Genomic DNA, 13,015 nt, shown 5'->3' on the forward strand with positions numbered 1-13,015 from the left:
TTTAGCCATACATGCATTTTTAGATTTTGAGTTGACATATTGGTCAGGTGTTGTGTTTCCAAGCACAGATTTATTAGTGGAACTGACTCAAAATTATTTGATCAACACAATGACATTGTTTGTCTGAGATTATCAGCTGTACAGACCTACTGCTTGGTGTCAATAAAAATTAGTGGAGCAGAAAGTGTTTCTTGCCATGGGTATTGTTAAAACAAAAGTCTGCTCTGCCCCCAATTATTAACTTGTGCAAGACCAAAATATACTTGATAATGGCAGCCATGGAAAGTGATTGACAGACATAGTGTTGTATATGGAAAAAGGTTACTGGTGGACTGGAGATACATCTGATTGCTAGAGAGCAATGGATCTCTTTGATCTCTTACACCCATAAGTATCAGTGATATGTCAGAAGATGTCAGTGAAGATGTCTGAAGTACAATTTCTTGAAGTTCATCTCGTTAGCTTGCCTTGTTAAACTGCTGCGACTGCATCCAGTAGCTATGTCCTTTCCTTGCTTGCTCATTTCTGGATTAATTCTGATGTTACACATAAGACACTTGGTCAGAATCTTGGCTATGATTGTCTTGTATATTTAAAGTGTTTCCTTAAGCTGCATATCAGTATGTAGTAAGTTCACTTTTATTTCAGATAGCAGATGATATGCAGAAAATGAAATTAAAATACATGGATATTCTAAAAAAAATGGATTACAATGGAAAGAAGCAACAGGTAAAATTTAATCACCCTTAGAGTATAATATTTATATACACAGTACTGTACATATAAACATAGCTCCCAACCGTCCCTGATTCAGCGGGACTGTCATGATTTGAGGGGTCAGTCCCCCTGTCTCAGCAGGTCAGGGCTTTGTCCTGACTTCCTCTCACTCTCTTTTCTCTGTTCCTCCCCTTCAAGGGCAGGGCTGGCATCTCACACTTACAATAGATTAAATAACAATTCTCTTCTTCTCTAGTGATTGAACCCACAATCTTTACCTTTGCAGGCAATAGCTAAAGCTAAGATACAAATAGAGAAAACACCAGCACATTCAAGCTAGTGAACAAGCGCCAACCAAAAAAAGCGTATAAGATGAAAAGCAGTAAAGGTTGCACCATGATTTACCAAGACTGATTACTCTAGAACATTGAAGCTGCATTACTGCCATAGAAAATGGAAAAAAAGGAAAAAACAGTGCTATATAATGTATATATGAAATATTCATTGGCAAAAATTGCTATGAAAAACACAGTAAGAAAGAAGGCACTTAGCGCATAGATTGGCCAATATATGTGACCCCAACTGTCATGTCAAGGTGTCCTTCGAGAATTGGGTCCCTATCCTGATATGTCTCTTCTGCTGGGCAAAAAAGCCTACAATTTATGGGGCAGGGATGGACCAGCTAACAGGCTTCACTGACAGGTAGGGGAGGATTTTGTATACTTGAAGCTACATTGCAGGCTCTGAATCTACTGGCCGAGTCTACTAATACATAGAGATAAATCTGTATATAATAGTGTACTTCTATGTACCTGTGTTCTAGAGGGAGAATAAAAGATATTTTTTTTCTTTGTATAAAATTGATAAATAATAATGAAAAACTATTAGAATAATGTTATTTTTAATGCACTTTAAAAAAAAAATAAGATCCCAAATAAGCAAAGAGGCTACTTTTGCATGATGACCTTTTGGTGCATTTTCGATGTTGCAGAATTTCTTCACTGTGATATATGTGATGCAGTGACCCCTGTAACAGGTAGGGGGCGCTGCATGGTCTCCCCGGGATGTGCACGGAGTTGACCTGCAGTGATGTCAGGATCACGTGACCAGCCCATGTGATCCATTACTGTGGGTGTGGTTACAGGTACATAACGTGACCAGGGTGTGGGTCACATGTTCCTGTGTGGTTCCAGTGTTGGACCTGGAGGGTCCAAGTGCAAAATCCCTGAGGGAGTTCCTGAGGGCTCGGTGTGTTCCTGTGTTGGAAGCCTGAGAGGAGGCTTCCTGGAAAGCACCTGCTGGCGTGGGAGGTCCTAGTAGGAGGACCGGATCCCGGAGCAGTGCACAGTGGAACTGGGGAAGCTGGAGTCCTTCGGTGAGGTCTGGACTGACTACTGTATGCCGGACAGGCAAGTTGGGGATCCCTGTTAGGCAGCTTACCCAGAAGAGTGTTAATGGAGTCTGGGGAAGCTGGAGTCCTTCGGTGAGGTCTGGACTGACTAGTGCGTGCCGGCCAGGCAAGTTGGTGATCCCTGTAAGGCAGCTTACCCGGAGGTGCGGACTGGCAAGGAGTCAGCAGGTGGAGCCGGAGCTCCCGTCAGGTATCGTACAGGCCGGTAGTGCTTGTGAAGTTCTATGAACTGTGTGGTCTCCCTTGGGAACTGGTTAAGGGAGGACCAGCGTGTTAGTGGCCGTAAGGCAAAGCCGTACACTGAAGTGTTAGAAGCTGCAAGTAAATATCACCAGTTGGTGCCTGTTGTGTTTCATGTTATGAACTGTGCGTACCCCGGTTTATGAGGCTTAATAAACCGCATGGACTGCTTTGTTTTATAAACCCGTGCCCGTATGCTTGAATATCGCGGCCAAGTGAGTGTCCCCCAACACTCTCAGTAAGAGAAACCTTACAATTGGTGGAGGACGGGGTCCAGGACCTATGGTGATAGGTGGAGGACGGGGTCCAGGACCTGTGGTGACGGGTGGAGGACGGGGTCCAGGACCTATGGTGATAGGTGGAGGACGGGGTCCAGGACCTGTGCTGATGGGTGGAGGACGGGGTCCAGGACCTATGCTGACAGGTGGAGGACGGGGTCCAGGACCTGTGGTAACAAATCCGGAGGATGGGAGAAGCGAGATGGAATTTGTTGTAGAGACGGTGAACGACCATGTCGAACGAGAAAGGGTCCTGAGACAAGCGGCTGAGCGCAGAGTGGATGAGCTAGAGAAGGAAGTCTCTGAGCTCAGAGGCCACCTATTCAGATGGCAAAGTGTGTATCAGACCCTAAAGGAAGACATTGTAGTGCTTAGAGAAGCACTAAAAGTCCCTCTACAAGGAAAAGAGGTGGTGGTCGCAGACTTCTCGTGCCAGTACCAGAGTGGTAATGAGAGTAAAGCTGAAGAGGAGTTGGCGCTAAAAGCAGAACAAGATGGTCACCCGGTTGTGACAGAGGTCTTGATGGAAAGGTCCATGGCAAGGCAGGGGCCATCTGTTCTTGAAGGAAGTGAGACTCCGCTCTTCAAGTGCGTGATAGATGTACCCGTAGAGGCGCAAGATGCATGTACCCGCGAGGGTATGCATGAGGCCTTTAAAAAGGCAGTGGAAGCGTCTAGTGTGCACTGGGCACTGGAGACTAAACAGTTGGTGGTACTGTCTACTAAGGAAGTCACAGTGAAGAGGGTGGCTGTCCTGAAGGACATGCACCTACGGTGCCTCCGCACGAAGCAGAGGGTCCTGTGGGAGAATGGTGAGGCCACTCGTTGTTTGGAGCAAGCCAGGAAAGCTCAAAGTCGTCTAGGCTTGGTAGAGGACACAGTCCGAGTGCCCAGAGCTCTGGTAGCGAAGCTCATTGGCCGATTTGGAAAAGCGATGCAGGAGATGGTGGATGTGTCAGGTGTGAAGAGACTGAGGATTCCGGCTGAAGATGAGGCCCAGGTGGGTGAAGATGGAATGGTGTCATTCCTGGTTGTCGGGTCCAAGGAGAGTCTAGCGAATATCCGGATGCTCCTGAGGTATCGCGTGGCCTACTTGAGAGAAATAGAGCAGCTAAGACTGTACAGACGGCAGGTCAATAAACAGCTGCAGAACATAAGGTGGCGGCCGCCTTCTTCCCAAGGAAAAGGAAACAAAAAGGACATGTACAGTAGTAGACGTAGTGATGGAGGGTCAGACTCTGATCAGTTGCTAGTCTCGACTGTAAGTGGGACTAATGTCCGTAACAACCGTGGGTGGCGACCCTGGAGAGAAAGGTCGAGTAAAGAGACAAACTTGACTAAAGGTTTGGTGTCACGGACAGACTGTAACTTAAGGGCCAAAGCTCAAGGCCTACGTGTTGACCGCTGGGGGCGGGGTAAACTCAACAACTGGATGGGTCTGTGTGATGCTCAAAACAGACTGAGACGGTTCTCTCGACAGGTAGGGCAAGGCAACGTGCATGACATATCCCGTGTTCCCACGTGTATGACAGGTGTTCAACCCTGCAGGTGTGAACAGAGGGGGGGGATATGTGATATATGTGATGCAGTGACCCCTGTAACAGGTAGGGGGTGCTGCATGGTCTCCCCGGGATGTGCACGGAGTTGACCTGCAGTGATGTCAGGATCACGTGACCAGCCCATGTGATCCATTACTGTGGGTGTGGTTACAGGTACATAACGTGACCAGGGTGTGGGTCACATGTTCCTGTGTGGTTCCAGTGTTGGACCTGGAGGGTCCAAGTGCAAAATTCCTGAGGGAGTTCCTGAGGGCTCGGTGTGTTCCTGTGTTGGAAGCCTGAGAGGAGGCTTCCTGGAAAGCACCTGCTGGTGTGGGAGGTCCTAGTAGGAGGACCGGATCCCGGAGCAGTGCACAGTGGAACTGGGGAAGCTGGAGTCCTTCGGTGAGGTCTGGACTGACTACTGTATGCCGGACAGGCAAGTTGGGGATCCCTGTTAGGCAGCTTACCCAGAAGAGTGTTAATGGAGTCTGGGGAAGCTGGAGTCCTTCGGTGAGGTCTGGACTGACTAGTGCGTGCCGGCCAGGCAAGTTGGTGATCCCTGTAAGGCAGCTTACCCGGAGGTGCGGACTGGCAAGGAGTCAGCAGGTGGAGCCGGAGCTCCCGTCAGGTATCGTACAGGCCGGTAGTGCTTGTGAAGTTCTATGAACTGTGTGGTCTCCCTTGGGAACTGGTTAAGGGAGGACCAGCGTGTTAGTGGCCGTAAGGCAAAGCCGTACACTGAAGTGTTAGAAGCTGCAAGTAAATATCACCAGTTGGTGCCTGTTGTGTTTCATGTTATGAACTGTGCGTACCCCGGTTTATGAGGCTTAATAAACCGCATGGACTGCTTTGTTTTATAAACCCGTGCCCGTGTGCTTGAATATCGCGGCCAAGTGAGTGTCCCCCAACACTCTCAGTAAGAGAAACCTTACATCACATATTATTTAAATGAGTTTACTTGCCTTTTTTAATTGTGTTTTCTATTCTTTTTTTTAACATGCAATTCTATCACGTTTTGGACACTGCATTTTTTTGTCTGTCTGTTTGGTGGGTAATGCTTTAAATAAAGCTACCTTGTTTTTGACACTGCTTGTTTTTTTGATTTGACAAAGCTTTCTTGCTATACTTAGGTGCGAATTACGTTTTTCTTTTTCAACGGTGTACTAAAAACGCATGTGCGATTTTACGTCTTTTTGCTGCAGGTTTTCCGCATTTAACATAAGTCTATGGGGAAATTCCGCATAGAAAAAACTTAGCATACATACGCTGCAGATTTATAAAACACATCGTCTGTCAGTTTACACAGTGTTAAAAAGAAGCACAGTGGGCATGAGATTTCTATAAATCCCAACTACTTTGCTAGAACTGTAAGACACTACATTTATGACACAGCAAAAACACGCCTACAAAACATGCTTACAAACACGGATCTAAAAAACTCACCAAATACTTGTGTGCATGTGGCCTTTCTATTTTTCAAAAGTTGGGAGGAATGTATTTAGTGTAAATTATATTATTTCAATAGTAGTATAATGATTTCCCTATGTATTTATATGTATATATGAAACATTGAGACACCCTTTAGTATGTACTTTTGTCTTATCTATCAGCAAGCTTAAATTAGATTGTACTGAATATAAAGAGTAAATTTATGGTGATGGTGTAAATTTTTCTAGCTTCACATTTTTTTTTAATATCTTGTGCAAAAGAGAATGGTTTCCATTGTTACAACTCAGGCACGAGTCTTCGTCAGAAAGACAATCTTATGGTAGTTTTATCGTATGTAGGTCCTGGGCTCTCAGATTGCCCTATGGAAATCTGTTAAAAGTGGTCTTGATTGGCCAGCAGAATGGAATTTCACACGTCCAGATAATTCCGGTACCGGAGAAATCGGTACCGGAGTTATCCGTGTGTCCGTGTGCTCACGTGGCACATCAGTGTGGCACACGCGCGGCATCTGTGTGCCGCCCGTGTGCCGCCTGAGGACCACATGGACCGTGCAGGAGAGACAGCGCTACAGTAAGTGCTGTCCCCCCACTGTGGTGCTGAAGGCGGCATTCATCTCTTCTCCCCGCAGGAGAGAAGAGATGAAAGATCAAGTTTTTTTTCTTTTTTGTTAAAAATAAAGTTGCCGGGACCTCCCGCCTCCCATCCCCAGTGCGCCGCCCGGCCCCTTGCAGAAGAAATACTCACCCAGCTCCCGCGATGTCTCCTCTCTCCTCTCAGCGCTGGCAGCCTGTCCTGTGTGAGCGGTCACGTGGGACCGCTCATTACAGTGAGGAATATGCGCATATTCCTCACTGTAATGAGCGGTCCCACGTGACCGCTCACACAGGACAGGCTGCCAGCGCTGAGAGGAGACATCGCGGGAGCTGGGTGAGTATTTCTTCTGCAAGGGGCCGAGCGGTGCACTGGGGATGGGAGGCAGGGGTCACATGCAAACTTTATTTTTCACAAAAAATAACAAAAACTTGATCTTTCATCTCTTCTCTCCTGCGGGGGAGAAGAGATGAATGCCGCCTTCAGCACCACACGCGGGGGGACAGCGCTTACTGTAGCGCTGTCTCTCTGGTGGGCGGTACGTGCACACGGAGGAGTGCACACTGTTCTCCGTGTGCACGTGTGCAGGACGTATTGCTGTACGTGCTGCCGGAGAAACACGGACATGTCTCCGTGTTTTGCACACAGACACACGGTCCGTGAAAACACGGAGACATATGCATAGACCCATTCATTTGAATGGGTCTACGTGTGTCAGTGTCTCTGGTATGTGAGAAAACTGTCACTACACGTACCGGAGACACTGACGTGTGAAAGAGGCCTAAATTAAACTCTTCACACCCATAGTGGACTATCCTTTGTTATCAATTGCTAGGAAAACAGATGTATTGAGGTAGACTTGGCCTTTGTATCTTTCAAAAGTAATGGAATGTACATAAGGTATTGTAAGAGGTATCTAGACCACAATGAGACTTATTCACTGTTCATAGGGAAGGCTGCAGCTGGCATGTGGCTCCCACCCTGTGTCCTTGTTAGTGACCCTTTCAGTCACTAACAGCTCCTTGCCTCCACACTGAAGTGGTCACTCCCCCAAATATCAGCAATGAAAAAGAACTGTAAAGCGACATCCATTCATCTGAACAGCAGGTATATAGTATTGGCTGGGGGTCTCTAAAATCAAACTTGCAAGGATCAGATGGCAATCACAGTGATTCTTTTCAAATAGCAAACTACAGCTCTTGTAAAAATTAAGAGATCACCACGTCAAAACCCTGTCATGGCCAGCCCAATCTCCAGACCTGAACCCCATTGAAAACCTCTGGAATGTAATCAAGAGGATGATGGATAGTCACAAGAAATCAAACAAATAACTGCTTACATTTTTGCGCCAGAAGCAGTGTGAAAGACTGGTGGAAACATGCCAAGACGCATGAAAGCTGTGATTAAAAATCATGGTTATTCCACAGAATATTGATTTCTGAACTCTTCCTGAGTTAAAACATTAGTATTGTTGTTTCTAAATGATTATGGACTTGTTTTCTTTGCATTATTTGAGGTCTGAAAGCACTGTTTTGTTTTGTTTTTTTGTAATTTTCACCATTTCTCCTTTTCAGAAAAAAATACAAAATTTATTGCTTGGAAATTCGGAGACATATTGTCAATAGTTTATCGAATAAATGAAAAATTTACATTTAACTAAAAAATATATCTATAAAAAGAAAAATCAGACAAACTGAACATTTTGCAATGGTCTCTTAATTTTTCCCAGAGTTGTATATTGTGTTCATTGACTAAATTATTCATTTTCAATTTTCATTATTTAATTTTTCCACATGAAGATATCTGCAACATGCACTGCGTACAAGCAGTTAAAACAACATGAAATTTAATTTTAGGAACAGGTCTCCCACAGCCTTAGAAATCATTACCATGACAAAATGAAAATCGTGAAAACAAGAATAGAAGCTTATCATGATGTAATGGACAAAAAATCACAACACTTTCAAGATAAAATTAAGGTGAGCTGCTATATGCCATCCTTATTCTATGGTCTGGAGTTTCTTGTAATATTTTTTTATTTTGTATGTCACACACTATTTTGACTGCTGAGAACATGTGCACATGCTGCGGATTCCATTGCGGAATTTTCCGCAGCGGATTTGATAAATCCGCAGTGCAAAACCGCTGCGGTTTTTAGTTACTGCGGATTTATCGCGGTTTTTATTGCAGTTTCCGCTGCGGGTTTACACCTGCAGTTTTCTATTGGAGCAGGTGTAAACCCGCAGCGGAATCCACACAAAGAATTGACATGCTGCGGAATATAAACCGCTGCGTTTCCACGCGTTTTTTTCCGCAGCATGTGCACTGCGGATTTCATTTCCCATAGGTTACATACAATACATTGTACTGTAAACTCATGGGAAACCGCTGCGGACCCGCAGCTGCGGAAACGCTGCTGTTCCACAGCAAAATCCTCAGCGTGTGCACATACCCTGATAAGGCATCTGTGCAAACTTGTCAAGGTCCATTTATAGTGGCCAGTTATTATTATCAGCAATTTCTCATACTAGGAACGATATGAAATATGGGAAGTAGCTTTTAAACTTGATTATCACTCAAGTATTGGTCATAGTATATTGTGATGGACCACCTACCCTGGAAACATTCTTCTATTTTTTTTTAAAAATAGTGTTAACTATTTCTCAGGAATAAGTCAACGGATCTCCAATATCAATGTATCATTTTATTCAACTTTATATGACCTGCATGTCATTTATTCCATGGCGCTTTACATGTGAGGAGGGGTATGCATAATAAAAACAAGTACAGTATTCTTAAACATTACAAGTCACTACTGGAACAGGAGGAGAGAGGACCCTGCCCGCGAGGGCTCACAATCTACAAGGGATGGGTGAAGATACCATAGGCGAGGGCAGAGCTGGTCGTTCAGTGGTTTGGTGGATCGGTGGTTACTGCAGGTTTTAGGCTTGTCAGAAGATGAAGGTCTTCAGGTTCTTTTTGAAGTTTTCCACAGTAGGCGAGAGTCTGATATGTTGTGGTAGAGAGTTCCAGAGTAGGGGTGATGAGCAGGATGTGATTTTGGGAAGAGGAGATAAGAGGAGAGTAGAGAAGAAGATCTTGTGAGGATCAGGAGGTTGTATGCAGGTAAGTACTGGAAGACGAGGTCACAGATGTATGGAGGAAACAGGTTGTGGATGGCTTTGTATGCCATGGTTAGGGTTTTGAACTGGAGTCTTTGGGTAATGAGGAGTCAGTGTAGGGATTGACAGAGGGGAGAGGCAAGGGAATAGCGGGGGAACACGTGGATTACTCGAGAAGTAGAGTTTAGAATAGATTGGAGGGGTGCGAGAGTGTTAGAAGGGAGGCCACAGAGCAGGAGGTTGCAGTAGTCAAGGCGGGAGATGATGAGGGCATGGACTAGGCTTTTTGCAGATTCTTGGTTGAGGAATGTACGGATCCGAGAAAATTTTTGAGTTGAAGTCAGCAGAATGTGGAAAGGGCTTGGATATGAAGTTTGAAGGAGATATCAGTGTCAAGGATTACCCCGAGGTAGCAGAGCTTGTGGGACTGGGGAGAGTGAGCAGCCATTTACTTTAATGGATAGGTCCAATGGTGGGGGGGTCAAGTGAGATGGGGGAAAGATGATGAATTCTGTTTTGTCCATATTAAGTACATTACTTAGCGTGTTCCCTTCTACAGGCTTTAGCCACTAAAAGTTGCAGCAACTTCTTCTTGTGAATTCTGCTCCCTCCAGCATTTCTTCCAACACTTTCCATAGACTGGCCTTAATCTGATACTTTAGTGAAGACATAGCTGAAAATAGATTTGAGTAGTTTTTAAAAGGTTTAAAGAAAAATCTGTTAGCAGGTTTTTGCTATTTAACCTGAGAACAGCACAATGTAGGGGGAAAGACCATGATTCTGGGGATGTGTCCCTTATTAGGCTGCGTGTTGTAGTTTAAAGGATTTTGCATAGTAACCTACACACAGTGTCAGGTTGGCGCCGTTATACTGAATAAAATGATACCTTGTTTGACGAAATTCGTCTTGTGGCTGTTTCTTAATCTTTATTTTCAGTTTTGTGCTAATGGAGACTTCTGACAGGTCACTGATCCCACACTGAGCTGCCCCCCTAGTTTGCAGAATGAATATCTGTACATACTGAATAAAGAAAAAAATGCTTCTGCAGGCAGGTGCCAGCCGTGGCACCAGCGCTGCAGCGTAATCTCATGGTTACTGTGCTCTTAATAATCTCTTTTGCAGATTTACTTGAGCAAGGAAAAAAAAAAGTAATTTTGAAAATGGAGCCCTGGGTGCCTGTGCAGTAGCAGCTATCGGTTTGTATAGAGTTCTGATAGCTACTGTTGTGCTGGTGCCGGCAGCACCATCTTGCTGGAGAAGAAAAAAATGTCCTCCTCCAAGATGGCGCCGCCATCACCTGCTCAGTAGCAGCTGTTCGCAATAAACCTAGGAATTTGTTTTGTGGTTGAGTATTTTGAATGCACAGGTGCCTCAGAGAATTTTATTACATTCACTTGCACAAGGTTAATAGGTGAAAATAAACTCCATAATTTATTGTGCAATTCCTCTCAAACGATGCAATGTCGTCAGAAACTACTGTTTGGCCACATGTTAGGGCTGAGATGGAAGGAGCTCTATTTGGCTTTTGAAGCCCTAGAATAGTTTGCGAACAACATTTGCAGAGCCTCTAAGGTGCCAGAACAGCAGAAAAAGATCAAAAGTGACCCCACTGTAGAAATTGTACCTCTCAATTAATTAATCTATGGCTGCACAGTGTCTATTTTGAAACATCCACGCAAGGCTGTTTTTCTGGAGTATTGCAAATATGCCAATTTAGTGCCCATACATTGTGTCCTCATACAGTGTAGAGCTCCCAAATATTGTAACACCTCAATACATTGTGCCCAGCTTGTGCCACTGGAAAAATGCACCCTGTAAATTGTTAATTGGGCTCTCCAAACTACAAGAATGCCTAACATGTGGCGGCTTACTGGGGTTTAGCCACAGTGGGGCTCAGAAAGAGGGGGACATTTGGATTTGGGAGTGCAGATTACACTGAATTCTATTTGAGGGGGTGTGTCACTTTTCTTGAGCCTTTGTATTACTAGTAACATGGGATCCCCTATGTTTCCAGTAACAAATGACAGACCTGAGTGGGGGCTGGATTTGTCTGGGTAGTTAGGCTTTTTATTGGTAACATTTTGGGGTATGTAACATTTTTTGATTCCTTTCAGTATAAGTTGGGATCACATTCTTGTGTTCTACACTGAGCACTTAAGTTGAGGTTTCCGTGTAAATTCCACAAAACTGAAATTTAGTTGAAAACCCGGATGGAACCACTCATTACAATGTGGCATAAGGAGACACCTTGGACTCAGTTTGGCTTCTTTTACGGTGAAATCTATCTTTTTAGGTGGTCACAGAATGGTGGTTGACCACACCTGTGCACTAAAAAGACGATTTAGATTATGGGACACCGTCGGAACAGACACCAGAGTCACAAAGTGACTCCATCGTCTTCGTGAGTGGCTCCGTTGGGGGTTTTGTCTGAATCGCAGTTTTGGGGATTTACATGGAAACCCCCATCTAAGCACTCAGCGGAGTGTCCAGGATAAATGTGAGCCAAGCCTTGTTATGATTTTTGGGAGGCATAATTTTAATAAAAACAGTACAAGAATAGCTCTAATTTTTAATTTTCCACAGTTCATAGTCCAGTATAAGTGATTAGACAGCTTTATTCTTCAGGTCGGCGCGATTACAGGTTTATATAGTTTTTTGTTTTGTTTTTCTTCTATCACACACTAGATATACTTTTTTTTATAAAAAATTGTCATTTTGTTGCCATATTCTGAGAACTGTAACTTTTTTATTTTTTGTCGAACAAAGCTGTATGAGGGCTTATTTTTTTTGCGTGACAAGTTTATTTGGTATCACTTTGGGGTACATAATGTTTTTGATCACTGTTTATTCAGATTGTTCAGATGCAGAATAAACACAAACCAAAATTTAGTTATTTTTTAACCCCTTCCTGACATGCACCTTACTAGTACTGCTCTGCGTTCCCGCAATCCGCAGTACTAGTACGGTGGCATGATCGTGTGGCTTCACGCTGAACGCCGCACCTATCGCATGTGGGTGTCAGCTGTATGTGACAGCTGACACCCTGCAGAAACATGCACGATCAGTGCTAGCACCGACCAAGGACATTTAACTCCTCTGATGCCGCTGTCAGTAGTGCGGCATTGTCCTTACGGTCTCCATGGAGACCCCTGGCCTCAAGATGGCCGCAGAGTCCTTCCAGGTCCTGCAGGGAAGGTTGCATGGAGCAGGCGCCACCATGCCTCCTTCCCTGCCTGTCAGATCGCCGATCTGATACTCTGCAGTACAGAGTGTCAGAAATGTGATCTGATCTAATATAGTAATGTCCCATCCTGGGACAATGTGAAAAAGTTATAAAAAAATTTTTACAAAATGTAAAAATATATTTTTTTTAAATCCCTAAATAATGAAAAATAAACACATATTTTTCCAATAAATACATATAAAAAGTAAAAAAATAAAAAACAAGGCAAAAACAAAGCTTAGTCATCGTACTGCCTAACAAAAAGTGCATGAAAAAGCGAGAAAAAAGACGGATGTAAATTAAAATGGTACCAATGGAAACATCATCTTCTCCCGCAAAAACAAGCTGCCACACAGCTCCATCAGAAAAATAAAAAAAAGTTAGAGTGCTCAGAATAAAGCAATGCAAAAATAATTATTTTTCTATAAAATAGTTTTTATTGT

At 44.1% G+C, this 13,015-nt stretch overlaps 1 protein-coding gene across 1 annotated transcript in view; it reads left to right on the forward strand.

Moving 5' to 3' along the window:
- The window catches only part of LOC143794043 (uncharacterized), a 95,986-nt gene that overhangs the window by 17,170 nt on the left and 65,801 nt on the right, over positions 1–13,015 (forward strand). Inside the window, exons 5-6 of the mRNA XM_077280942.1 lie at positions 649–729; positions 8,084–8,206. Coding sequence (XP_077137057.1) covers positions 649–729; positions 8,084–8,206 — 204 coding nt within the window. The remainder of the gene's footprint in view (positions 1–648; positions 730–8,083; positions 8,207–13,015) is intronic.

Source organism: Ranitomeya variabilis, chromosome 1 (genome assembly GCF_051348905.1).
Source record: "Ranitomeya variabilis isolate aRanVar5 chromosome 1, aRanVar5.hap1, whole genome shotgun sequence".
Taxonomy (NCBI): Eukaryota; Metazoa; Chordata; class Amphibia; order Anura; family Dendrobatidae; genus Ranitomeya; species Ranitomeya variabilis.